We start from the raw sequence: 26294 nt of genomic DNA, 5'->3' as shown, positions 1-26294 counted from the left end.
TCATGATAATAAAAGAGTAGCTAAGGTACATGAAGTAATGCATGACATGGCCCAATGGATAGCCATAGGAGTTGGGGGTGGTAGCCACAAGCAATGGTTTGTTAGACAAAACATTACCGCATACATGATTATCAATGGAGGAGGTTGAGACATGGTTTTCAGTTTGGAATGGGTGTCAATAGTCAATTGTGATATGAATTGTTTTGCCCGAGTTGCAGTTTGAGTGCCCAAGCCTCTTGAGTTTGAACATTCAGCATAATCAAAGGCTAGAAAATCTGCCAAAGTTCTTTCTAAGACAAATGTCAAATCTCACATACTTGAATCTATCTTCTACTAAAATCCATGAGCTCCCAGATGAGATCATCACACATTTGTTTAACCTCAAGTTTCTTGACATATCACGTACAAAAATCAAATCACTTCCACACGAGCTGGGAAATTTGAAAAAGTTGAAATACCTTTTATGTGGATATATGTTTTTAGGAAAAATTACAAAGTCTGGGCTATTATCAAATTTATACTGATCTGTGTGCTTGACCTATATCCATATGGGTATGTAGAACCAAAGGAATTGGAGATACTGAGAAGCTTTAAAGGTATAGGAATGTGTGCATCTACTAATGAGATTCTCCAACAATTTCCGCCACCGCCAATTGTCAATATTAATATTCAAGAAATTGAAGGCTTTGGCGACACTTCAACTTAGTAGTTTAACAAGTGAAGTTCATGGGTGGCCAAAGGATCTTCAAATCAGATCATGCACTACCATTCAAAACCTGGTGATTACTAATGGAACTAAGATAAATCTCAAGTTTCTCAGATTATTTGATCTCCCGAAATTGAGAAGTTTTATTTGGAGGATTGAGCCGAAAGAAGTTTTTCCAATGCTTCAACTTGTCCAAATTAAAGCATGCCACTCTTTGACAAGTCTTCATTGGGTCTTGCATCTCCCACTCCTCTATGTTTTGGTATTAAAAAATTGTGATGCAATGGAAGAATTGATAGATGAAGAGGTGGGAGAAATTGAAGAAGACAAAGCCATCACTACGTTTCCCAGACTAAAGTATTTGACAATAGTTCATTTACCGAAGCTAGTGAAAATAAGCAGTTGTGTATTAGATTTCCCTCATCTGCCAAAGGTTCACTTAATGGACTGTCCAAATTTGAAGAGGCTTCCATTCAAGCCCGATATCATCAACAACCAAGGCCTATTGATTAAATGTGAGAAGAAATGGTGGGAGATATTAGAGTGGGATGATGCCACTATACAATCCCAATTTTGCTCAAATAGCACAGAAGAGGAAGAAATTGCAGAATTTTTTGGTATTTTTCAAAATCATGGATTATTCTATTTTAGTTTCAATTTTTATGTTGTGGTGTGTTGCTAATTAATAAAAATATTTTTGTTACTTTCATTTGCAGTTGCCAATGTTCCTGCAAAAATGAAGAAATTGCTCGATTTTTGGTATTTCTCAAAAATAATGGATTCTATCTATTTTTATTTTCAAATTTTTTTATTGTGGTGTGTTGCTAATAAATATATAAGTTATTGTTAATTTTATCTACAGTTGGCAATGTTCCCATAAAAGACAAAGAAATTGTGGAATGTTTTTTTTTTTTTGAAGTAAATGTGGATAAACCACCGATTTATTGAAAAACTAAAGGACAACAGTACAGAAGGAAACAGTACAAAGAGCCCCTCACCAGAAGTGAGAAAAGGCAAATATTACTAAACAGAGGAGCAGCAAAGAACAATACTGAAAATAAACACTGGACCGACGAAAGGCGCCGTCTGGAGCTATAGGTCCGTCCAGGATAGAAAAGAAGGAGGATTACTCCTGTGCAATGTCAGGCTCCGAGTTGTCGGCCTGGTGGGAAACTCTTTCGGTAAGAAAGTTGAGCGAGCGCTTGATTTTCTGTGAAGCATCGGTGTTGGATTATAGATGACTGTCTGAGTCTGTAGATAACCATGAGAGAAGCATGTTAGCAGATCTAAAGATGACAATGTAAGACGGTAAAGCTTTTAGCTGAAATATGTGGGAATTTCGTTCTAGCCAAATGTTCCACAAAATAGTTCGGGAGATGAGATCCCAGATATGTCTGGAAGAGGAATCAAGAGATTGTAACCAGGATGTCCAAAGGTTTTGTATTGAATGAGGCGTGGTAAAAGGATTAAAAATGTGTGAAAAAATTTCCCATAAATGACTAGAGTAGGGGCACTCAAGAAAAAGATGATTTAGATTCTCTGAGGCTTGATGACATAGGGACACGTGTATCGATGGAATTTTTGGAAGTTGCAACCTCTCTTGAAGAGGTTATTTAAAAGTGAGAATTTTATCCTCCCCAGCAAGCCAGCAGAAAAGAGTGATTTTGCTAGGACAGTGGGATTTCCAGAAAAGTTTGTGAAGGGGACATCGAGTACCACCGTCAATAAGGAATTTGTAGAAGGATTTGACTGTGAACTTGCCATGTTTATCTAGGGACCAGGAAGGGGAATTATCCTGATTAAGGGTGATGCGGGATCGAAAGGGGTGCAATGTGGAGTTCACTCCTGCCCAAAAGAAGGATTTATTTCTGGGTGGAATGTGAGAGAGCACGCCATTTGGGCTCCCAATTAGGTAGTTGGTGTGAATGATTTTGGCCCAACCACAATTAGGATTGCAAAGAAGTTTCCACCACCATTTCCCGAGGAGAGCTTTTGTTGAATTCTTGGAGATTGATAATCCCCTCACCTCCCATGTTTCTAGGTCCGGTGATTACTGCTCCAAGCAACCCGATCGATGCCTTTGGAACGCAAATCAGGTCCTTTCCACAAAAAATCACGGCGAATTTTGTCAATTTCTTTGATTACCCAGATGGGAAGTTTGAACACTGACATCCGATGAGATCGAAAGCAGATGAAAGCATGCAAATTAATGAGAGTTAATCGACCACCAAGGGATAAGTAGTTTGCTCTCCATGGAGTGAGTCTAGAACGGACCATTTGGATGAGTTTAGCCCAATCTACTCTTCTAGGTCTTTTTCCAGATAACGGGACCCCTAAGTATGTGAGAGGGAGACAATTCCTAGAACAGTTTAAAATTCTGGCAGAAGAAGGATGAGGTTGGAATCCAAAACTTGTGGAGTAAAGGCAACTTTTTGAAAAATTAATGGTTAGACCTGAAGACCCTTCAAAAATGTAAAGAATTAGTTTGATAATTCGGAGGTCTTCATGTCCACCGGCAGAGAAGATTAAAAGGTCATCTGCATATTGAAGATGACAGATGCTATCTGAATGGTCAAGTGGAACTCCCACAATAACTTTGGATCTAAGGGCGTGTGTGAACATAGCGCTCAAAGTGTCAGCAGCCAGAGCGAAAAGAAGGGGAGAAAGGGGGTCACCTTGACGGAGACCCCTTTTGCAACGAATATATCCTTGTGTGGTGCCATTGATGATGAATTGTGCCTTCGCAGAACAGAGAATAGTATGGATCCGGGATATCCATCTAGGTCTAAAGCCTCTAGCAGCAAGAACTTCCAGTAGGAAGTTCCAGTCAAGAGAGTCAAAAGCTTTGGCAAAATCCACTTTGAAAACATATCCAAGGGATTTCTGTTTCTATAACTTAAAAATAACTTCTTGAGCCCCAATGATATTCTCTGCAATGCATCTACCCTTGATAAAACCAGATTGAGCCTCATCAACCAGGTCACTGATCAAGGTGCTTAGGCGGGATGCAAGGATCTTGGATATAATCTTACAGATGGAGTTGATTAAACTTATGGGGCGAAAATCAGAGACCAACCCTGGATTATTGTTTTTGGCAATGAGAGCTATGTGTATCCAGTTTAGTCGCTCAAAGTTGAGGGATCCATCATGGAAATCCTCGCAAAGTTTAACCAAAGTGTCCTTAATGGTGGTCCAGTGTTTAACCAAAGCTATTATAACTAATGCACTTACATATTGGCATGTTGTTTTAACACTCGTAGATTGAGGTGCTTATCACCAATTGTCAAAAAAACAAAAAACAAGAAAAAAAAAACTTATTGTGGTATGGGTTTCTAACAAAAATATTTTCTTTATTTTTATTTGCAATTGACCCCTCTCCTAGATCTGGCCATGAAGGCTCTCCAATAATACCTTCGTTTGGTGAGGTAATCATTGAAAATTTTGCTTATTTATTTGTTTATTTTCAGAGGGAGGTTTGTATCAATTTTTACGTACTTGTATTTGATCATCTTATTCAATTTTGTTTCTATAATTTTTAAATATTGGATATGATGATTAGATAGTGATCATTTTTATTATAACATCAACTCAGTATACAATTAATAAATGATTGATTTTTAATTATTATTTTTTTTATGCACCATATAAGATACATGCAGTGGTGCATTTTGATTTGACCATGTTTAGTGATAAGCAACGTCACACAGTTTTTATTAAACAATAATTTTTAAAAATATTATATTTATTATATAAATGTGGACTAACATTTTGATGAATCCACTCTGGTGTAGAAAGACAAAAAGCAAAAAATAATGTGAATACGAACTCTGAACAGGCTAGTTCGTGCTAGTTGCCACATTCAGAATAATTAAAAAATAACGCAGGTATAATATTATCCATGGGAGAAAATGACCATTTATTATGTAAGGGCCATATTGAAATATTTTGCAAATATAAGAAAAATGGATAATGTAGTTAAACTGAAGGAAAAAATATTATATAGTCAAACATTTTCTTTCTTTTGCTAAATCAAGATAAGTTTTTCTCAAAATCATCTTACACATTTTATGTTTTGGTTTGAGTTTTCAATTTGTTATAATATAACAATGTGTATATTTATAATTGGTTTCACAACATCTGAATTGATTTTAAACAGGTTTGAGAAAAAGATGAGAAGGTAACAGAATTTGTTAATTTATTAGATGAAATAACTCAGTTGAAAGGAGAACAATCGGAAGTCTCAATCATAAAGCAACGGTCTCCTAAACCAGTCCCTGAATCATATAAAACAGTGGGGGAAAAATCAGCTCCAACCTTGATATTGCTTGCAGTTACCTGGCAGATGAAGCAGTTGGAATGATCGGCATATGCGGGATGGGAGGTGTAGGCAAGACCACACTCTTGAAAAAAATAAATCAATCACTATTAGATGATGCAAACATGGGATTTAATCATGTGCTATTTATCGAAGCTTCAAAAGATATTCAGCTGAAAGAACTTCGAAAAAAGAATGCTAAAGGCTTGCAATTGGAACCTTTTGCCGGTAAAGAAGATATCTTCAATGTTTTAAAAAGTAGCAACTTTGTATTGCTTTTGGACAATATATGGGAAGAAGTATGTCCTATTGATCTTGGAATTCCCTATCCATATAGCGACAATAATTCCACCAACCAATACAAACATAAAGTGATTTTCACTACTCGATCTGAAGATGTGTGCCACGATGGGTGCAGAAGAAATGATCATCAAAGTGGAATGCTTGGAACCAGATGAAGCATGGGATCTTTACAAGGACAATGTTATCGAGTCAAATGAAAATTTTAAAAAAATAGCATGGCAGATGATGAGAAAGTGTGGTGGTTTGCCACTTGCTCTGAAAGTGGTTGGTAAGGCCATGTCAAACAAAAAATCAATTCAAGATTGAGAATTTAATTTGAACTTGTAATGAATTTCTCAATGGAATTCAATATCACTGCACAAGCACTCCCATTAAGAGCTCCCAGCTCACTTTGACATTAAATCAAACACCTTATGAGCAAGTTTCAACAAGAAAACGACCCAAGATAGTTTAGATCCTTAGATCTCTAATTTCATAACAAACATTCAGAAAAAACAGAGAAAAACATTCAAGTCTCAAGAGTCTAATTCTCTCACAATTATTAGCATAACAAGAGAACAAAATAAACCTCTGATCATCCAAGATGAACCAAGGTCCTCATCCCTCTTCACAGCAGGGCCTCACTTTTGATTTACTTCTTCGATAGCCCTAATTCTTCCCCATCTCCTCCTCTTATATGCCTTCCTTTTCCTGTGAGAACATACCCCTCCAAACGAGTACTCAAGTGCCTTTCTCTCATCGCTCGTCCCCTTCTCGTGTCAACCGTTGATGCTGTAACAACTTCATTCATCTGGCCTTCCACGTGTCCATTTGGAAATGACTCTCCACATCCAATTGGCTGATCACCTTTTAAATCATTTGGATCCACCCCGCTCCTGAGTCTCCACCTGGCTACTCCCCATTCCGTCTCCCTGATTCTCCATCAGCCTATCTTGGATGTCCATGTGGCCATTGCAAATAAAATCTTCATTATACTCATTCATCTTCGCCTTGCCTTTCACCTATAATTTCCATTCAATTAAATGTGGGAACATAACAGAACTCAGCAAAGAAATCAGGAACTGAAATAGTTCAAGGTGTGCAGGAATCATTACTTCCGATTTTGAAATTCAGTTATGATAATCTACCTCGAAATATTCAGGAGTGTTTCTTGTGTGCTTCCATTTTGCGATGGCTATATAAAGATGATTTGTTAGAATTATGGATGGGTTTAGGCATAATCGGTGATTTTGTCAATTTACAACAAGCTTATGACAAAGCAGAATATATCCTCGAGATTTTAGAGGAATCATGTTTATTGTATTTTTCTGATGATAGTGGTGTGCACTTGCACAAAGTAATTTATGAGATGGCAACGTGGATAGCATCAGACTATAGGAGGAACATGAATAAATGGATAGTGAAAAGTTATGATTGGTTCGCAGTTGAAAAACCATCAATCAATGCAGAGAATTGGATATTCGCAAGCCGAGTGATTATAAGTGGCGAGGTGGAGCTTTTGCCAATTTTGTCTCAACAGTGCTATGATTTGTTGTGTTTAATGATAAGGAATAGTCATAATTTGATAAATATTCCTGAAGGATTTTTCAGACAAATGCCAAATTTGATATATTTGTATCTTTCAGGAACTGGCATCAAAGAGCTTGCAAAGGACATCAAACATTTGGCTAATTTACAATGCCTAAACATTTCATTCACTTGGATCTCATCACTTCCAAGGAGTTGGCATATTTGAATAAATTGCAATATCTGATAAGCAGACATACATGGCTTTACCTTATCTGTAAAGAAAAAGTTAGAATAAAAGGTGTGTAGAATGAGAGGAAGAGCTTTACCAAAAAAGAAACACAGGTGAGAAAGAGTGAGAGAGAGAGAGATGGAAACAAAGGACATAGTTATGTAGAAAGGTGGTTGGAAGAGCAGTGAATGCAGTTGGCCAATGACTCACTTGATATGCCTTCACATGTGAATCCACGTAGTCATCTCATCAAAATCTTTTCCACACCCTTCTTTTATTCAATTCTTTTCATTGTCAACCTATGTAAGTGTGTGTGTGCCATCCATCTCAACTCCCAATAACACTCCCATCATTTCCATGCTCATTCCTCCCTTTGCTTCCAATCATATCTTTCCTTCTCTTTCTTAGGATATAAAGGAGACCTCATCAAGAAGCAGCTAAGAAGAAATTAATCAAACATGGACAAAGGTTATGGAGTGTGTGACACTGGCCTTGCTCTTGGGTTAGGGTTACAAGAGAAAGAGTACAAGTCTAAACCAATCTTTTATTTCTGGTATGAGCTCTCTTGAGCCTATGCTCACCTTAGGCCTCTCCGGTGACCCCTATGGATCTCCGACGATGAGTAAGGTGTTCAAAGAGTCAACACAAAGCCCTGTCTCATCGTTCTCCAACGCAAACCCAAGAAGTATTAAGAGCGAGGAGATCATCGGAGAAGAGACCGGCACGGAGAAAGTCTCGCCACGGGGAAGCGATGACGATGAAGAAGTTTGTGCTAAGAAGAAGCTTAGGCTTACCAAGGATCAATCTGCCCTTTTGGAAGAAAGGTTCAAAGAACATACTACCCTTAATCCGGTATGGACGTACAATTAATTCCTTACTATTATCAAATTATATGTTAACCTCTTGCATGTCTGACCATGTTATTTCTTCTTTTAATTATTGTATAGAAACAAAAGCAAGCCTTGGCAAAACAATTGAATCTTAGGCCAAGACAAGTTGAAGTATGGTTTCAAAACAGGAGAGCAAGGTACATATATATATACATGTGTGTGTGCTCTTTTAGTTTCAAAACAGGTTAATTATATGTTAACCTCTGATTTGTAGAGAATGGTCTTATGTCAAGATTACATAATTTGAAGGTCATCGACATATATCCGTTTGGGTGTGTAGAACCGGAAGAGTTAAAGCTATTGAAGAAACACATCAAAGCAATTGGAATGCGTGTAGTATCACAAGAGATTCTCCAACAACTCTCATGTTTACCAACTACTCAGCTTTGTCTATGCAATTTGGATAACTTGATCTCTCTTTTTATTTGATACTTTAAGCTGCAAAGATCATGGATTCTTCCAGGAACTATCAATTTGTTTTTGTGAAGAGCTTAAGGAGTTTGTGATGAATGGAAGTGGGAGTCATCTCAATAAGCTCAAAATCCGTTATGCCAAAAAACTGCACAACATTATTTGGACAGATCTATCGCCTCCAGAATTTTTCATGGGTTGAAGTCATTAGAAATATCGGGATGTAATTTGGATAATTTAGCTTGGGTTCTGCATCTCCCATGTCTTATTGAATTAAAGATAACAGATTGTGCAGAGGTAGATGTTAGAAGAGGGAAGAAGAAAGAGGAGGAGAAGAAGGTGATCAATTACTCATCTCATATTACACAACAAGTGATCATGGGGCTTCATATAGAAGCTAAATGTACAGGTATACGTATGTATATATATACATACATCTAATATACATACACATATCTAACACCCCCCCTCAAACTCAAGGTGGATCATGTGTCTTGAGTTTGGACAACATAAATAGATGCTGATCACGTGTCTGGGGAAATCGACCACCGAACCTCGATGAGGGCGATAATGAAGCGACACGAGATGAGAACGAACATGACAACGAGTGAAGTGTGCATCCACACCAATGTGTTTGGTCACCATGCTTGACCGGATCGACAACAATCGAAGGGCTCCTCGATCGTCACAAAGTGAATAGGAATAGGAGAATGAATCCAGACACCAAAAATCCTCTAGAATGGAGCGAATCCAAAGCACCTCCTGCATCGAGAAGCCAAAGCACGAACCTCGACCAAGATCGGACTTGGCAGCATTCTCGTTTTCTTAGTCTTCCAAACAACAAGGGAAGACCCAAGAAAGACATGCAGAGTGGCGATGTGAGACCCTATCATCGTGAGCCGGCCCAAGTAGCATCGTAATAGGCCCGTAGTCAAGAGTGGATCGGACCGGGTGTGAGTAGAACAAACAATGCGAGACAGTGCCACGAAGATATCGCAGTACGGGAAGAAGATGTCCATAATGAACAGAGGTGAGAGCCGCAACAAACTGACTGAGAATGTGCACACAAAGATGAGAGATGTCGGACGGTAACAAAGAAGATATACCAAGCTACCAACAAGATGCCGATAGCGAGTAGGATCCGTAAGGGAGTTCCATCGTAACGAAGTCGCAAAATGCAACTCCATCGGTGTAGCGGCAGACGAGTATCGGCCAAGCCGGAGCGAGCAAGAAGATCAAGAGTGTAACGTCACTGAGATAATCGACAACCATCAAGATGAGATGTGATCTCGATACCCGTAAAAATAACGAAGCGGACCTAGATCGGGCCATCAAGAAGGTCTCACACGGTTTCCGCTCGACAAAAGTGATATGAGCGTAATCATCACCAAGAAGAATCATATCATCCACATACGTAAGAAGAATGGTCCGCCACGAGGTGAAGAATGAATAAAGACCGCCGGATCATGGATGCTCAAGTAAATCCAAAGCAGCCCTCAACAATCAGTATCGAATCTCTCAAACCGTGCACGAGGAGCCCGCTGAGACCATAGAGAGCACGGCGAAGACGACAAACAGATCCCCGGAGGCACTCAAGGCCGGGAGGAGGAGTCATGTAGACCTCCTCTTCGTGTCCCCATGAAGAAAGGCGTTCTTCACGTCAAGCTGATGAAGAACCCACCGACGAACAGCAGCAACAGCAACTAATGTACGAACAATGTGCATGTGAGCCACTGGGGCAAAAGTCTCCTCATAGTCACGACCATACTCCCCGCCGAAAACCGCGAGCAACAAGACGCGCTTTATAGCGCTCGAGAGATCCATCAGAACGGGTCTTCACCCGATAAATCCAACGACAAGTAATGGGAATGGCATGAGCAGGGAGAGGGACAATATCCCATGTGTGAGTCCGAGACAAGGCATCAAGCTCCTCGATCATGGCGGTCCGCCACTGGGGATCGAACCGCTTCCCAGCAGGTACCGGCTCAATGACATCTCGAGATACTAGTGCTAGAAGAAGCATAACGACAGTGTGGATGTAAAGTGGAGCGATCTCGTAAAAGAGTAAGGAGGGAGGATACCTCGGGAGCCTGGATCGATAGTAGGGGAGGCGCTCGGGAGAGGGACCGCACTCGGGTGGAGTCACGATGGGGATCTCGACGATGGTAAAAGTAAACGAATCAGGGCGGGGTGAGCGGGGAGGGAGTGAAGAAGAAGTGGTAGACACAGCAGGAGACTCAACAGATAGTGGAGAAGGAGGGTCAAGAGAGGAGTGACTAAGAAGCTCTTGAGAAGTGAGGAGAGGAGGAGGCGAAGGTACTGGGGAAGTATCTGAAGGAGTAAAGGGAAGGAAAAGAAAAGAGAAAGGAACCAAGGGAGAGGGAGACTCAGTAGAAGAAGGAGGCGTATAAAAGAGGTTAGCTTCATCAAATGTGACATCTCGAGAGATACGAATACGACGGGTAGCAGGATCATAGCAACGATAACCCTTATGCTCAAGGCTATATCCCAGAAAAACACAAGAGACAGACTGGGCGGTGAGTTTGGTCCGTTCCCGAGGTGAGAGCAAAACAAAACAACGACAACCAAAAACACGAAGATGATCATAGCGAGGAGGTGTGCCATGAAGACACTCTCCTGGGCTGCGATCATGGAGATGAGAGGAAGGCTGGAGGTTAATTAGATAAACAGCCGTACTGATAGCATCAGCCCAAAAGTGAGGAGGAAGAAATGCACCAAGAAGAAGGGCACGAGCCGTCTCTAAGATATGACGATGCTTGCGTTCTGCTACCCCATTCTGAGGATGAGCCCCAGGACAAGATAACTGAGGCAAGGTGCCCTCAGAGGACAAAAAAGCACGAAAAGCCTGAGAAATGTATTCACCACCTGAATCAAATCGGAAGATCTTGACTGAGGCAGCAAACTGGGTGTGAACCATGGCTATAAAAGATCGATAAATAGACAATAACTGACCACGATTATTCATAAAGTAGATCCAAGTAAAGCGAGTGTAGTCATCAATAAAAATAACATAGTAGCGGTTACCTCCTTTAGAAACAAAAGGAGCGGGACCCCAAACATCAGAATGAATAAGATCAAAAGGAGCAGTAGTCTGAGATACACTCATAGGATAAGGAAGTTGAAGCTGTTTACCAAGTTTACAACCAAGACAGACAACATCAGAGGAAGGAGAGACAGCTCCTAGGACGCCAAGACGAACAAGAGATGACAGACGAGAGTGACACAAATGACCGAGACGATGATGCCACAGATGATGAGATAAAACGGCAGCATGACAGTGATGAAAATCCTTAGCGGAAGATGATAGATGAAGAGTATCTAACACATAGACTCCATCATGGCGGTGGCCAGCTCCAATCACCTTCCCACTGTGATCCTGCACACGACATGAGGTACAGTAAAAAATAACCTGACAGCCATAATCAGTTAGCTGACTAACATACATAAGGTTCATGGATAAACGAGGAACATGAGATCATGAGAGGGAATAGAGAAGAAAGTAGAAGAAAAATGGCCGAGAGATGAAATAGGGAAGCGTGGTGCCATCGCAAGATCGTAACACGTGTAATATGTAATGGTGGGACGAGAATGATGAAGATAAGTGGCATCAGGAGTCATGTGAAGAGAAGCACCGTAATCAAGAAGCCATAGAGGATGCAGAACTACCCGGAGCGTAAGGTGGAACTCGAAATGACCGCGATGACCAGTGATTCGCGAGGTGAGATCACTGAAATCGCGAAACATCGCCAACAACTGATGATCAGCAGGAGATAGAGACGGAGAAAATGATGTAGCCGGAGATGGTGGAGCAGGAGAGCCCTGAACAGAATGAACCTGTTGGTTGGAGTGAGGCAGCGGTAGAAGAGGTGGTGAAGGAATAGTACGGGGAAGTCCACGCTGCTTCTTCTGACACTCACGCTCAAGATGACCAAACATGCCACAGTAGTGACAAACCATACTGCGTTTCGGCCGTGTAGAAGACGAAGTCCGAGATGAGACAGAAGGTGCCGGGGGTCGAGTAGATGAAAACGAAGAGACAGAAGAAAGGCGAGGGGCAGCAAGAGCACTGACACCCCCTGTAATAGAAACCTGGAGACGGGTTTCCTCAGCACGAACAAAAGTGAAGACATCATCCAAAGAGTAGACCAAGGAGGCATGTAAGAATCGAGCCCGAGTTTGCTCAAACTCGTGACGGCGCATAATGAAATCATACATACGCCGTCAGGTCCCATCATGACTACGGCGACGAGAGCAAGACTCGTAACAAGTAAGGATCCGGGCAAAGATGAGCAAAGACAATAAGGAGGAGTCAGAGCATCAATCTGATGCCATAAGGCACAATACCGACTATAGAACTGGTCGACAGTATCCTCGCCTTGCTGAAGACTAGAGAGATCCGATATAAGCGTGTAAAGTTGCTACCGATCGAACCACAGAGAGACGCCAAGATAATCCCACATCTCCCGAAAGCAGGGAAGGTCAGCAACTGAAAAGTACTAATATCAAGAGTGACCGTCTCGACATGACTTTATCATCTTAGTCGAGAATCGCTGCCACCCCATTTCTCAAACCGCCGCCAAAGGCCGTGAGAAGGATGTAGGCCTCGTGGAAGGAATGGTGTCGGAATAGAAGGGAGCGTATAGGAAAAGATTAGTACCATCAACGTGACGAAGAACACGAATGCCATCGAGAATTCGCTTGAGAATGAGCCGCCATGCAATGTAGTTGGTGCCATCAAGTACAACATCCTAATGATGGAGATTGCGATGACGCATATCGATAGCACCCTCACCGAATCCTATAGCCATCCATATTTAATTATAGATATAATAATAATAATAATAATAATAATAATAATAATAATAATAATAATATATTTTTTTTTAATCACGTGTGTACAGTGACAATCAAATCAATGTGGTTGCTTTTGAGGACAGAGGGCTTCTTTGAGCTTGGCATCATATGTTTGGAAAAGGCACAAAGCCTTGATTCAAGGAAATGGAAAATGGAGGGCTGGTGGGATTTTTCGGCGAGTAGGAGCCGGGCGCGTCGAAGTCGGGCCGGCCGGGCGAGTTTGGGTCAGCCGGGCGAGGGAGCCGGGCCGAGCTGGGCCGGGCGAGGTCCGGGCGGGTCAGCGGGCCGGGCGAGGTCTGCGGCGAGGGGCCGAGTCAGGGGCGTGGGGCTCGGCGGGGCAAAGTGGGGCAAAGGGTCAGGGCGGGCCGGACGCGAGCCGGGGGCGGTGTCGGCGGGCAAAAGGGGTGGGGCAGAGGGTCGGGCGGGCTGGCCGGCGAGGCCGGGCGCGAAGCTCGGGAGAGGCGCAGTACCCGGGCACAGTCCGGGAGGGACGTACATAGGCTAGCAGGGTGATTAGGCGTAGCTTTTAAATGTATGAATGAGGGAAGAAAGGAATAGGTGTAAGAAAAGAGGGAAGAAGAAAGGACTGGCCGGAGAGATGGCCGGAGAGATGACCGGAGAGGTGGCCGGAGAAGATGGCCGGAGAAGAAAACCTAGTCTGATACCATGTTAGAAGAGGGAAGAAGAAAGAGGAGGAGAAGAAGGTGATCAATTACTCATCTCATATTACACAACAAGTGATCATGGGGCTTCATATAGAAGCTAAATGTACAGGTATACATATGTATATATATACATACATCTAATATACATACACATATCTAACAGTAGAAACATTGTTTTACATTGAGGAGAGAGAAATTCAACAAGTATTGGAAGGCCTTACATTCCCTGCCCTTCAATCTTTATATTTAATGGTGCTACCAAAATTAGTGGGTATAAGCAATTTTGCATTGAATTTCCCTCGACTTTCAAAGATTTCAGTGCATCATTGTCCTAATCTTAAAAAAACTTCCATTCAAGAGTGGCATTAACAACAATCAAAGAATGATAGACATTTATTGTTATAGAGAATGGCGGGAAAGCTTAGATTGGGATGATGCCATCATCCCATCCCACCTTCGGCCATATCTCTAAACTGTAAGTTTCATGCTTTTCTTTTATTATTTTCAACTTATTCACATGTACTGTGGATTCATGAATGTTAAATCAAGTTAATAATATAATTTTCTAATTATTAATCAATTGCTATAATATAAGCTTTTTTTCTTAAAGTATGGAGTTCATTTTTACTATTCATGTTGAGTTCTTATAATATGTATATAAGGAGCTTTAAAATTCATTATATTTGTATAATTAGCTCTATAAGATCCCACTTTAGAAGGGGTATTTATTAATCGGGCATATGTATGCCTCTTTCCCTACCTTATCATTTTTTAATATTAGTTTATATATAGTTTATTAATATGCAACTATTATAACACCAATAATAATTGGATTATTATTATTATTAAATGCATGGACAATGTTGGAAGTTTGGAAGTATATGTACAAGTATGTAATTAAAACGAGGAACGTTTACTTATTATGAATGATTAATTTGCTGACTATTCTTGTACTAATAGGAGGAGAACCATATATAATGCATGAATGATTAGTTGAAGTGAAAGAAAGGTCTTTGAGTTTTCTCTACTTTTGTTTGCACAAGTTAGAGATCATGTTATGCTCAAACCAAGTAAGATCAACATTAATTTGGAGAAAATGTTCTTTTCTTTTCTTTTTGGTTTTTTAATTCAATGTGCAACTTATAACATTGAGGAACCGTGCCATCATTTTGACAGGTCCTTAATTTCCTAAGTTTTTCATCTCCAAAAGCTTCTCATAACTAAAACTTCTTTTTGCAATTAATAAGTGATCTACCATATTTACTGTGCAATTATGCTATGAATTACTCTTGTGTTGTTTATGGTTTTTCTTCTCAAATCTGAACACTTTGATTGGTTTCTTATTTATGGCAGTGTGAAGACATACTATTATTTGGTTTCTAAGTTTGAGGTATGTTTACCATTATTATCTTATGTATTTTTGAAGTTAAGTTTGGCTTGAAAGTTGATCGATTGAAGGCATTAATTGTCGGGTTCTATATTTCATTCAAACTATATTTTCAAGTAAGTTGTGCTTTGTTAGTATGTTGGATTTATTTGGAAGCATATATATATATAGGCTAAACATCATCTGCGGACGTCAGAGTCGTCTGCGATGATGCACGTGCATTTTTATAGGGTTGGATGGTTGTGATTGATTCGCCATCGTGCGTCGAGATTGATTGGACGGTTCGTATTAAAAACACCGTATCCCACTTTTTACCGTGCTTATGAATAGTGGCATGTTGTTATCGCTCACGGTATGCAGTACCGCTGGATTGAAACTAACGGCTCCATATCAACGCTCACGCATTACGCTTTCGTGAACGCTGATGAGGATGTAACCTCATATATATATATATATATATCTGTAAAATATTGTTTGTTTGTTTGTTATTTTCACTTAGGTATTGCTACGGATTACTTATGGATTTTGTCCAACTTTGAAAGTTTTTTCTTAATGTACCGAATAGTCTAAAATGCGTGCCCTTCAAACTTGACTTTGTATTTGGTGCTACTTATGTGATTTTTGTTTTTTTACGTCTATATTTTTCACTCTTTTCTTGTTTTTGCAGGTTAAATAGAAAAACAAAGGCAAAAACAGGTGTTAATTGGTAAATGTGTTCCTACCGTTGGTAAAGCTATATATGGAAAGGGAGGCTTTTGGCACTTCACAAAAAGAGTTTTCATTGAGATCAAGAAGTATGGAGTTTTTAATGTATTCTGGGTAGTGATAGCAAGAACTTAATCATCAAGCCAAGGCAAACTTGTTCGAGGATCAAAAGTTTAATATTGGAATAGTGGAGAAGCATTGGGTCTTTTTGTTACAACAGTTTATGATAAGGTGATGTTTTTATCACAATTTTGTGTTGTTTTTTTTTATTTAGAGTAGAATTATTTTGTTTAGATATTCATGACACAATTCTAATAAGGCTGTTATGATATATTATTTATTTTATTTTTCATATGGTGTTTATTTATGTATTTTCTTATTCTAGAAGTGTGGGCAAATGTGTTGCTAGCTTGCTGGTGGGAATGAAGTGCATGGAACCTCTTTGAGAATTGCAAGTATTCAACAACTTGAGGATAACGAGAACCGGGTCATCGATCTCTTTGAAGATCCAACAACCTGAGGATCAATCAAAGCTTTTGATTTGGCAATGTCATAAATTCGTAAAGTTAGGGAACAAGATAGTATGAGTTTGGCAAGGCATACCTCTATTGAGTGAATAATCATAAGGTGAAATTTGGACTGCTGAAAGATTATGTCAGAGTCATCAATATTTATTATATGATTGAATTGCTCATCACACATTGAGTAGTTTTTCTCAAACAGAATTCATCACTTGTCCGATCACTACAAATAAATTGCCATATAGTGACGGTGTAAAATACGTTGGTAAAAGTCAAAAATCCGTTGGTAAAGGTCCCAAAACCCTATACCGACGGTAAAAATACCTATTCCAACACTTATTTTACCGTCTGTAAAAGCCTTGTAGGTATAGATATATACCAACGGATATAGCGTTTGTTGGAATAGATTTATTAGTTTTACCTATGGAATATGATTATAACTATTGGTTATACTGTTGAGGTAGCACCATCAAATTACTTACCCTATACCAACAATAAAAACACTTATTCCAACAATTTTTTTACAATTAGTAAAAGTCTTGTGCACATACATCTATACAAATGGTTATAGTTCTATTGGAAAAGGTTCATGGGATTTATCAACGGAATATAACTGTAACTATTAATCTCACCGTTGGTAAAGCATCTCATATTTATTTACCTTATATCAATGATAAAATGTATATTCCAACATTTTTTTATCATTAATAAAAATCTCATAAAGTATAGACCCTATACCAACGGTTACAATATTTGTTGAATAAATCCATTTGATTTATCAATGACTACAACATCCGTGCTATAGATGTATATTCGAAAAGACATGTTTAGCTTTTAGCAACAATTATACTCGCCGGTAAAAATTTTTATATTAATAATTAATCTGTCAATAAAACTATTATTGTTACCCCTGGAAATATATTATAAATAGTTTAATAACTCATACACAATTAAATTAATTTACAATAAATTAAAAAAATCAATGCCATTAAAAAACACAAAAACATTCCACTAAAAATAAAAAAGAAAAACTATTACATCACCACAAACATATATTTATAAGGTATATGTCCAAAAATAAACCACCATTCAATCTTGAAAACCAAGAGTTCTTCCCTCAATTCCAAATCTAACACAAAAATAAACTACTTTCATTTAATGTCTAACAACCCAATAAAGCAACAAGAATTTTCCCAAGTAGAACCGATATCATCTTCTAAACAGCATTACCTACAAGAACCATTTTAAAAAAAAATTACAATTAATAAAATGTATGCAACAATAAAACAGTAATATAAAAACTTAAAATAATAAGTTGAATAATATAAAAAAACTATAAGTAAAATAATATACAGCATATCATGCCATATTTTAATTTAGAGACAATAAGAGATTACTTGATGCATTTGGATTTGCTTGATGACTTGATTCATGAGAATGATTATTCCCACGCGGCGTTTGTTGAGCACTAGAAGCATCAGGTACCTTCAAATTATATAAAATAGAAATTAAAATTGTTTACACAACAATAGCGAAAAGGACTTGCAAGCTAGTAATAACTTGTAAAGATTAAAAACAATGATATATATCAAAGACCATTAAAAAATTACAAGTAATACCATCAAAATCCTACAACAAACCAAAATAAAATAATTTAATATGCAACCATCAAAACAAAAAATGAACAAAACTTATATATGACAATAAGGGAAAATAAATGTATTTAAAAACAATGATAAATATCAAAGACTATTAAAAATTACCAACAATACCATCAAAATCCTACAACAAACCAAATTAAAATAATTAGATATACAACAATCAAAACAAAAGATTAAAAAAACTTATATGTGCTAATAAGGAAAAACAAATTTATAGCTCCTCCCAGCAGCCCAATGCCATCTGTGTGTAATTAATATTAGAAGAATCAGGGCTACCTAAAGACTTTTTATACTTGAAATTGATGAGCAAATAACATGGATCTGGTCCTATTAAAACAACTGACTTTCTATAAGAGTGCCCTTCCCAAATTCATCCAACAAACACAAAGAACGTGATGTTGCATGCCTGTAAAGTCTGCCATCAATGTTTAGGTGATAAAAAATAACAGCACTGAAGGTAGGAGCAGTTTGATTTTTACCGAAGCATCATCCCTACTTGATGAAGATAAATCATAAATGTTGACTGTTCAGCAGTCATAAACTTGCTTCCCATTGCACAAAATATCCTACCATAATATCTAATCAATGAATTGATAAAAACATCAATAAACATATGTTCACAAATGTTTTGTAAATTTTGCATAGCTAACCCATCGGTCGTCCCCACAATAGTCGCATTCAAACGTGTACAAAACATCCAACATGAGAAAGGAAAAACAATCAAAGCCACCTGAAACCATTTATTTGGAAAAGACAACAACAACATTTTAAAATTTATTCACAAAGAGCATAACAGCAGCAATGAAGTATTGAAGTGAGAACAAGGTTTGACATGGTTTAGATTTAGAAATAATCTAAGAGCTAAAATTATATTTTTCTGAAGTTAAATATCAGGGGTAATTAGAATCATACAGTTTCCTTAGTTAAATACAGTTAAATATCAAAAGTAGTCTAGATGAATCATACAGTTTTTTTAGCTCACTGCCATCTTCTAGTTGTGCTTGTTTAGATTTTCTGGATGTCACTGGCTTGTCTATCTTGCATCAAGATGTCTTTGAAAATTGTAATTGAGAGATCTCACAGATTTTCCCTATCTAATTGAAGAGCATACATAAACAAAATATATATGAAAACTACCTTAAACCAAAAGTTCACATGCAAACAATAAAACAAAATGAAGTTCCACTATAAATCTCACAAACTTCATGCATCAACAAGGTTAAAGTGAGGGATAATTTAGAGAAATGAAACATGTCAAGTAATTGTTCACACATGGAAGGGAAAATTTAAATCATCTTTTGATGACACAAAAGCAAATTTTTGAGCCTCCGTGAAAAAACATGAATAAATATGTTTCAAAATGATAAAACAAATCAAACTTGTTTAACATAGATACTTTTCCCTTAAAAATTAGGGCCAATTATGATGTTTATTCTACTTGAGAAATGCAACACCAAGTTTGTACAAATATGACTAAATAAAGTATATTAAAAACACCACTCACCATCATTGAGAATTTTTGTGTCATTTGGAACAAAAAGTGTCCGATCTGTCATTTTGTAAAACATGTATGATTTACAAGCAGAATAGACAGCCATGTAAGTAAACTCAGCAATTAACCTAGTTATCAAAATGTAAAATATAAGCTGTAGGGATCACTAAAAATCAAGTAACTAGATGGTTTTGTTGCTTGAAAAGTGTATCAGTTATAAAAGATAATAACCTTCCATTTTGTATATCAATACAATGAACTTCAGTCAGAATGGGTCCTCACATAATTGTTTTGAAGAGCAACCAGCGATAATGACAAAAGGCTGTCAAAAGAATGCAAAATAAGATGATATTCAGAAAAATTGACAAGCAGAATAAGAAATTGGAAATAAAATAACGTACAAATAAGAATATAAAATATATGAAAAATTTTAATCAAAGTGGACAAACCAGATCAAGTTCTGCTGCAAAATCTCACAGCCCCTAATTAGTTGAGGAGCAAATTGAAGCACATGAGACACCAAACCCCAACAATTGCCCTCTCCATATCTACAAAGAGGAATTCAAAGATGATAAGTATAAAAATCATCAGTGATTCTCTCTTGAGGCAGGTTTTTAAGCCAGCAAGAGGAAACTTGACATGGAAAAGAAGACAATCAATTAAAAAGGACAGCGTAGGACAAAACAATTTTATTGCCAAGAATCACAATTAATTCCACTGAGATAATCACACTGCCCTATCGCATAGCAACCATATAGAGTTGAAAAATAATTCAAATGAGGACTGAATAGAAAAGTGAAGGATAATTAAAGCCCATAGAGGAAAAACAAATTTTTCTTCCAAATTAATTTTTGAAAAATTAACATGGGTGAATCTGATGGTAGGAATAAAGACTCAGAAAATAAGCTACCAAGAATTTTTATGATAGATATCTCCAAGAAGGTTGTCCAACTCCTGGTCTTTGCAGTATGATAGAAGAATTCTTCCTCATCACCATCTTCGGAAAACTGTTTAGACAAGTTAATATTTCATCGGATGAATAAACCCAATAGCATATAGCTACTTACGCACAAATTCAAAAGCCTGAAATTTTTCCAGAGTAATCATCACTAATTTGTTGGTCAAAATGCACATCAGGAATCTCTAGAAACAAGAAAATAAGTTCACAAGCAGTTTTATGGAAAATGGTGTATACATCATCTAAGCTTCATGACTTTTCAAATTAAGAGAATGCTAATGGCATGTGCCAGCAACTCCTGTCTCAGCTCACTGCAGGTCAAAGACAAAAACCAGATCCATTGAAATGGCACATATTGGCCTGCAATAAAACAAGATTAAGTGACAGATCCTTATAAGACTTTACGTGACACTCCAACACAACACTCAAATTTGACACCTCCTCAACAACATTCAAGTTCAAATAGTCCAACTCGCTCCTGCAGGTACTAGGAAATTCCTACCCTCAAAGATCTCGTTAATGCGCAAGAGAGAACATATGCTCTGACGTAAGAGAAAAGCAAGGGTGGTGTAAATTAATCGTAGCTAAGTCATACAAGAATCCTATGAATGTAAAAATAAAACAAATTAGCACACAATCCACAGCGACACATTTATCTTCGTGATCCACGAGTTGTTTAGGCCTTCGCTACATCGATGCCCAAGATCAGGACACCATAATACTACGGTTATAGCAGCATACTCAAATAAGGCATTTCTATGCCTTTCTCTGGAACTTACAAACATTAAATACAACTTAATTGAGTGTCTCAATCTTATCACCAAATCAGACCGGGTAGGAGTCCTCGACTAGTTCTTTAAGGTCCAATCATCATGCTTTAAATGTCTCATCACTGAATCAGATTATAGTATATATATATATATGTCTAAAATGATATTTCTCCATTGTTAATTTATTTAGCAATATGTTTATAGATACATTCGAAGGGGAAATACGCATACTCGCGATTATAAATTGTTAGAAATACAAAAGTGAGTAAATATTTTGTGACATTAGATATTTGGACAATGAGGCATTACATGCCAGCCGTAAGGCTTTAGCTTAGTAGTAGCCACTTAATGTTTATTTTAGTTCTTAAATTATATATATTTCTGTAACATAAAATTTAGTCATTATCAAGGATTAGTGACTTTACGGATGAAAATTTGGAGATGAGTGGATCTTGTTGGAGTAAACCTAAAATTGTGAGAGCTGGAAACATGAAAGAAACTTTTGATTAGTTCAGAATTAATACAATCATTAATTAGTATTAAACATCACCTTGTGTTAACCAAGATGATATTTCTTTTATATTAGTTTATCATTCTAAATATCATTTTAATCAAGTAAAATTATTCAAGCACGTTACAACAACTTATTCTAATTTATCTCCAACTCTCCAAGTCTTCAACAACTACCACATTAACACCGAACACCTTTACATAAATATATACACATCATGTTCCAATTCTTAAGAAATGCATAAAGACCTCAAATGGTCTGCATCTTACAAAAGATATATATATTTTGAACTCGCAGGTAAAGTCCGAGATTTGTTTCGAAATATTTCAAATATAATACTCATGTGCACGATTCTATACAACTCTGTGAAGTATGATATACACCTGAATTGCCTCGGCTTTACTCCATCGTAATATTTTGCCTACTTTACCACAACATCGCGATTTATTTCTTCTCTTTACTCCATTTGATTAATCAATCTCACTTTGACCAATCAGCATGACAACATGCATGTCCCCGTAATCACAAAAGAACATCAATGTTAAGCAGTGTAAAGTTTTCAGTGTTTGCCTAAGACTAAAACTGATCAAAAGAAGAATAATATAGCACAAGCGTCAAAATAAAGAGCATATGATTATACCAAACATATCTCACATAGATATACCGCAAGATATGTTGCACAGAAAATGAGAGTATAAAACACACACAAAATAAGCTTTTCATACAGTTGTTCATAGTGAAAAATAGAAACAGACCTCACACGCCGACCATCTCCATATGCATCTAGAAGTGACGTGATCGAATCCACATTCAGACATACGTCTTTTAATCTATTCTTCATATCGATGAAATGAACTCATAAATTAACAAGAATGAAAATTTATGTGAATTTGGTGCAAGAAATGAATGGATATAGTAATTTTCTATTAGATCAAGTCAAAATGCATCTATGTTTCTGTACACATTTCCTATGCATACAACTGTAGACATTAGTCGGGCCTCTAATGAGAGAAGGAACGTTACACTCCCTGGAAGAACTCACCACCACACAAAAACACATTTATTCATGAAACCAATGATTATTTGTCTAATCAATGTAGAAACTATCATTACCCAGAAGAGAACTAGCATCATAGACAGTGAATCAGTCAGCACTTTCCTCATGCATACAACCGTAGACGCTAGTCAGTTTCCACAGAGAAGTAAACAAAATACTTTTAAAGAACCACCACGCAAAAACATATCGGTTCATTGAAACTAATGATTATTTGTCTAATCAATGTGAAATCATTACTTCTAGAAGATAATTAGCATCAAGAAAACAGTGAATCAGTCAGCATCTTTTAACAAGAATAGGTTACGAACACAATTCAAATGAGTTTTGGAAGCATATGTGAGAGGTGAACTGGACTGAAATTTCAGGCTTTCCTCCATTAGTGCTGGTGCTTGCCCGCTGGAAAATACATGCTGTGACGTGAAAATAATTTGATTAAGTCACTTTTTGCTCTCATTAATCACAAAATTGGCTCATGGTAACATGCACTCGACACATATCTACCCTCTCAGTTATCCTGTCCACTTTCTCTCTATCAACATGCGATCCTCATAGTCAAAGAGTGATACTGTAAAAGATTCCCATCCAGCTACTTCAGACTTGGTCATCAGTGGCCCAATTTATTGTTTAATAGCCATTCCATATACATATACATATAAGCTTAGATCTGCATAATATATTAGGTTTTGATTCTAGACCCAATTTGGCCTCTAGTCATGCATGTGTGGCAGCAAGGTTTGCCCAGTCCACCAATATTAAAAGTTACAACTTCATTTGCAAACAATCGAGCACCTTCTCCATGCAAATTTAAACTAAAATATATCAAATACTAGTGCACGAAACTACCCAAGAGCAAGTTACCCACTACGATGAAGTTCCTAGCCAACTGGGTACATTAATTATAGTTGTATCACCACAGTCTCATAGCACAACACTCACTCTAATGTTCGGATAATCGCATATGTAGTTTTACCTACTATGTTAGAAGTGACGCAGACTTCATATCGTCAGATTTTGTGGTCGTACTATCTAGCCACTATGTCGTATTAAAGTTCCATAAATCTTTCAGTATTACCTTCACTCTACTAGTACTGGCTCTCAGAATCATTCAATCATTGCGTAAGACAATGTTTTAGCGATTTAGATAACAAAACTAAGCACTAAAGCTAGTAGGAATGAAACGCTCGGCATGGCGCGCCCTCTAGATTGAATGATTTCTTAATCATCAGCTTTAAAAGACAAAAGTTTAGTCAGCTAGAATTAGCCAAATGTAACACATTCAGCTATGCTTATTTCACTCATGGATGGACAAATTAAATAAATTTCTATAAATAGTGATTCTGTGAATTTGAAATACTCCCTACAAACACTAAACAAATTTCATCTCACTTGACCAAAATCTTATATCTGATTTATCAGATGCTCCGCTCCACATGAACCAAGGTTGAAAATTAGCCTTAACTGCTAATTTCCTTGGCTGCTCATGTCACAAAAGCAGGCAATAGTAAAACTCCTTGGTCTCTAAATGCTGCCATTCATGTGCAGAATTCAAATCTTGCTGCCAGCAGGAGTTGAATGACTCGGGAGTCTTTAGTAGATCTCAACATATGCCAAGATAAATAAGCAAGTCAGCTACGATCTAAAGTAAGTAAAGCAAAATGTTATCATTCTTTTCAAGAATTAGAACTCATCCCTCACAACTGGTCTGCCGGCAAAGGCCATCAACTGAGGAAAGGATCTCCGCTCCTCCGGGTCCTGCAGCGCCCTAGCATACGCCCATTGCTATCGAAACCGTCTGATCAACATGATGCCCATCTTCAACGAACTCATCCTCCTCATACTCCTTCTTCAACTACCCTCCTCATGATCATGAAATACATCAAATTCTCATTGTCTCTATAGCCCTCGCTGAACTCGCATAGTCACCACTTCATTCCACGGCTCATCAACATCAGGTACGCCACGCCTCCCTGCGCAATCCCAGGCGCAAAACTAAGAAAACGAAGAAACAATGAAATTGAAACCATATGAAGGGATTTAGTAAGGGATTAAACCTGTTCTTAGAGGGTGCGCCCAAGGCGATCGACATCCACTTACTTGAGGCGCTGGTGAACGGGGCAAAAGTGGTTGCTGATGATAATGCCGGCAGTGATCCCCAAATGCTACTGCCATGACAGCAGCAGTGTTGGGGGTTAGGGTTCTGATTGGCGGACTTAGCTCCGGTGCTTAGCCCGTTCGAGTTCTCCTACGGGAGTAATCAATGCTGGGGCTTTGTTTTGAGAGGCTGGTGGGGGTCAAGAGAGAGGGAGAGAGAGAGAGAGAGAGAGAGAGAGAGATGAGATGAAGTGACATGATATATAATAATTTCTAAGAAAAAAAAGGATGGATCCATGGAATTCATGAGTTTCTATTTTCTTTTTTTTATTATTATTATTTTTATTACGTGCCTTTTGAGTTTTGTTCCTATAAAATAATATTTTTAATCCATTTTGAAAAACATCTCAAACTTTGATTCTTTAGACACCGTTAAGGATCAGATTTTGAAAATGCCTTTTATAAAATAATATTAAATAAATAAATCTCTTTGTTAATAATTGACTCCGTTGTTAAATATCTTCGGCTCGAAGACCTTTGCTTATTCCTTCGTTTACTGAATTTCTTTATTTTTTTATTTTGTTAAGGAATAGGAGAAGAGCTCAGCAACAACACCGCTCAACCCCACCACTCAAGACGTTCACTCAATGATGGTCATCTACACGGTCTATAAGACGATGAAGATGGATGCAAGACCCATCTCCGGAAAGCAGAACTGCCGATTAACCCCAAGGTGCCTACTGGCGATCCGGAGAGATCCGCACATCCAATCTGAGTGCCTCCCCACCCGCCTAAGAGCATGTCAGCCACAATATATATAACTGAAACCACCCTTCAAAGGAAGTGATTTTAAGACTTACGCAGTTTCTGCGGGTTCTTTGTTAATCACAGAAAGTTCTCGATCCTCCCAAGAATAATGTGAGGGAAGGATTTAAATATTTGTTGATGCTTCAATAACTTTGTTTCTTTGAGGCTGTCAAAACTTATGGAAAATTTATTATTTATATTTTATGTCAGGCCTTTTATAAAGCCTTATTCATTAAGTATTAATTATTTAAATTTAAACAATGGATATAAAATTAATATAAATAATCCGAATTTTAATACAAGATTAATTTTATTTTTGTATGAAATACTTCAAATTTCAGCTTAATTTATATATGAACATTATTTGTTATTATACAAGTAAAACTATTATTCATTAAATATTTATTATTTAAGTTTTAACACAAAACAAA

At 37.7% G+C, this 26294-nt stretch overlaps 2 protein-coding genes and 1 pseudogene across 2 annotated transcripts; 2 read left to right on the top strand and 1 right to left on the bottom strand.

Annotated features, from left to right (window-relative positions):
• The first annotated feature begins 989 nt into the window (after positions 1-989).
• Positions 990-7059, top strand: LOC120253732 (disease resistance protein SUMM2-like). The gene is made up of 4 exons (XM_039261997.1): positions 990-1323; positions 5049-5320; positions 5418-5588; positions 6364-7059. Exons 1-4 carry the CDS (start codon positions 990-992, stop codon positions 7057-7059), a joined length of 1473 nt encoding a protein of 490 aa, XP_039117931.1.
• A 516-nt stretch (positions 7060-7575) lies between these two features.
• On the top strand, positions 7576-8458 carry LOC120253731 (homeobox-leucine zipper protein HAT9-like). Its single transcript, XM_039261995.1, has 3 exons — positions 7576-7914; positions 8010-8136; positions 8391-8458. The coding sequence occupies exons 1-3, from the start codon at positions 7618-7620 to the stop codon at positions 8456-8458; spliced, it is 492 nt and encodes a 163-aa protein (XP_039117929.1). The 5' UTR covers positions 7576-7617.
• A 9267-nt stretch (positions 8459-17725) lies between these two features.
• Positions 17726-25134, bottom strand: LOC120253730 (annotated as a pseudogene).
• Positions 25135-26294: the final 1160 nt, after the last annotated feature.

This window comes from Dioscorea cayenensis, unplaced genomic scaffold (assembly GCF_009730915.1).
Source record: "Dioscorea cayenensis subsp. rotundata cultivar TDr96_F1 unplaced genomic scaffold, TDr96_F1_v2_PseudoChromosome.rev07_lg8_w22 25.fasta BLBR01000177.1, whole genome shotgun sequence".
NCBI classification, from domain to species: Eukaryota; Viridiplantae; Streptophyta; class Magnoliopsida; order Dioscoreales; family Dioscoreaceae; genus Dioscorea; species Dioscorea cayenensis.
This window is presented reverse-complemented; position numbering and strand designations above follow the sequence as displayed.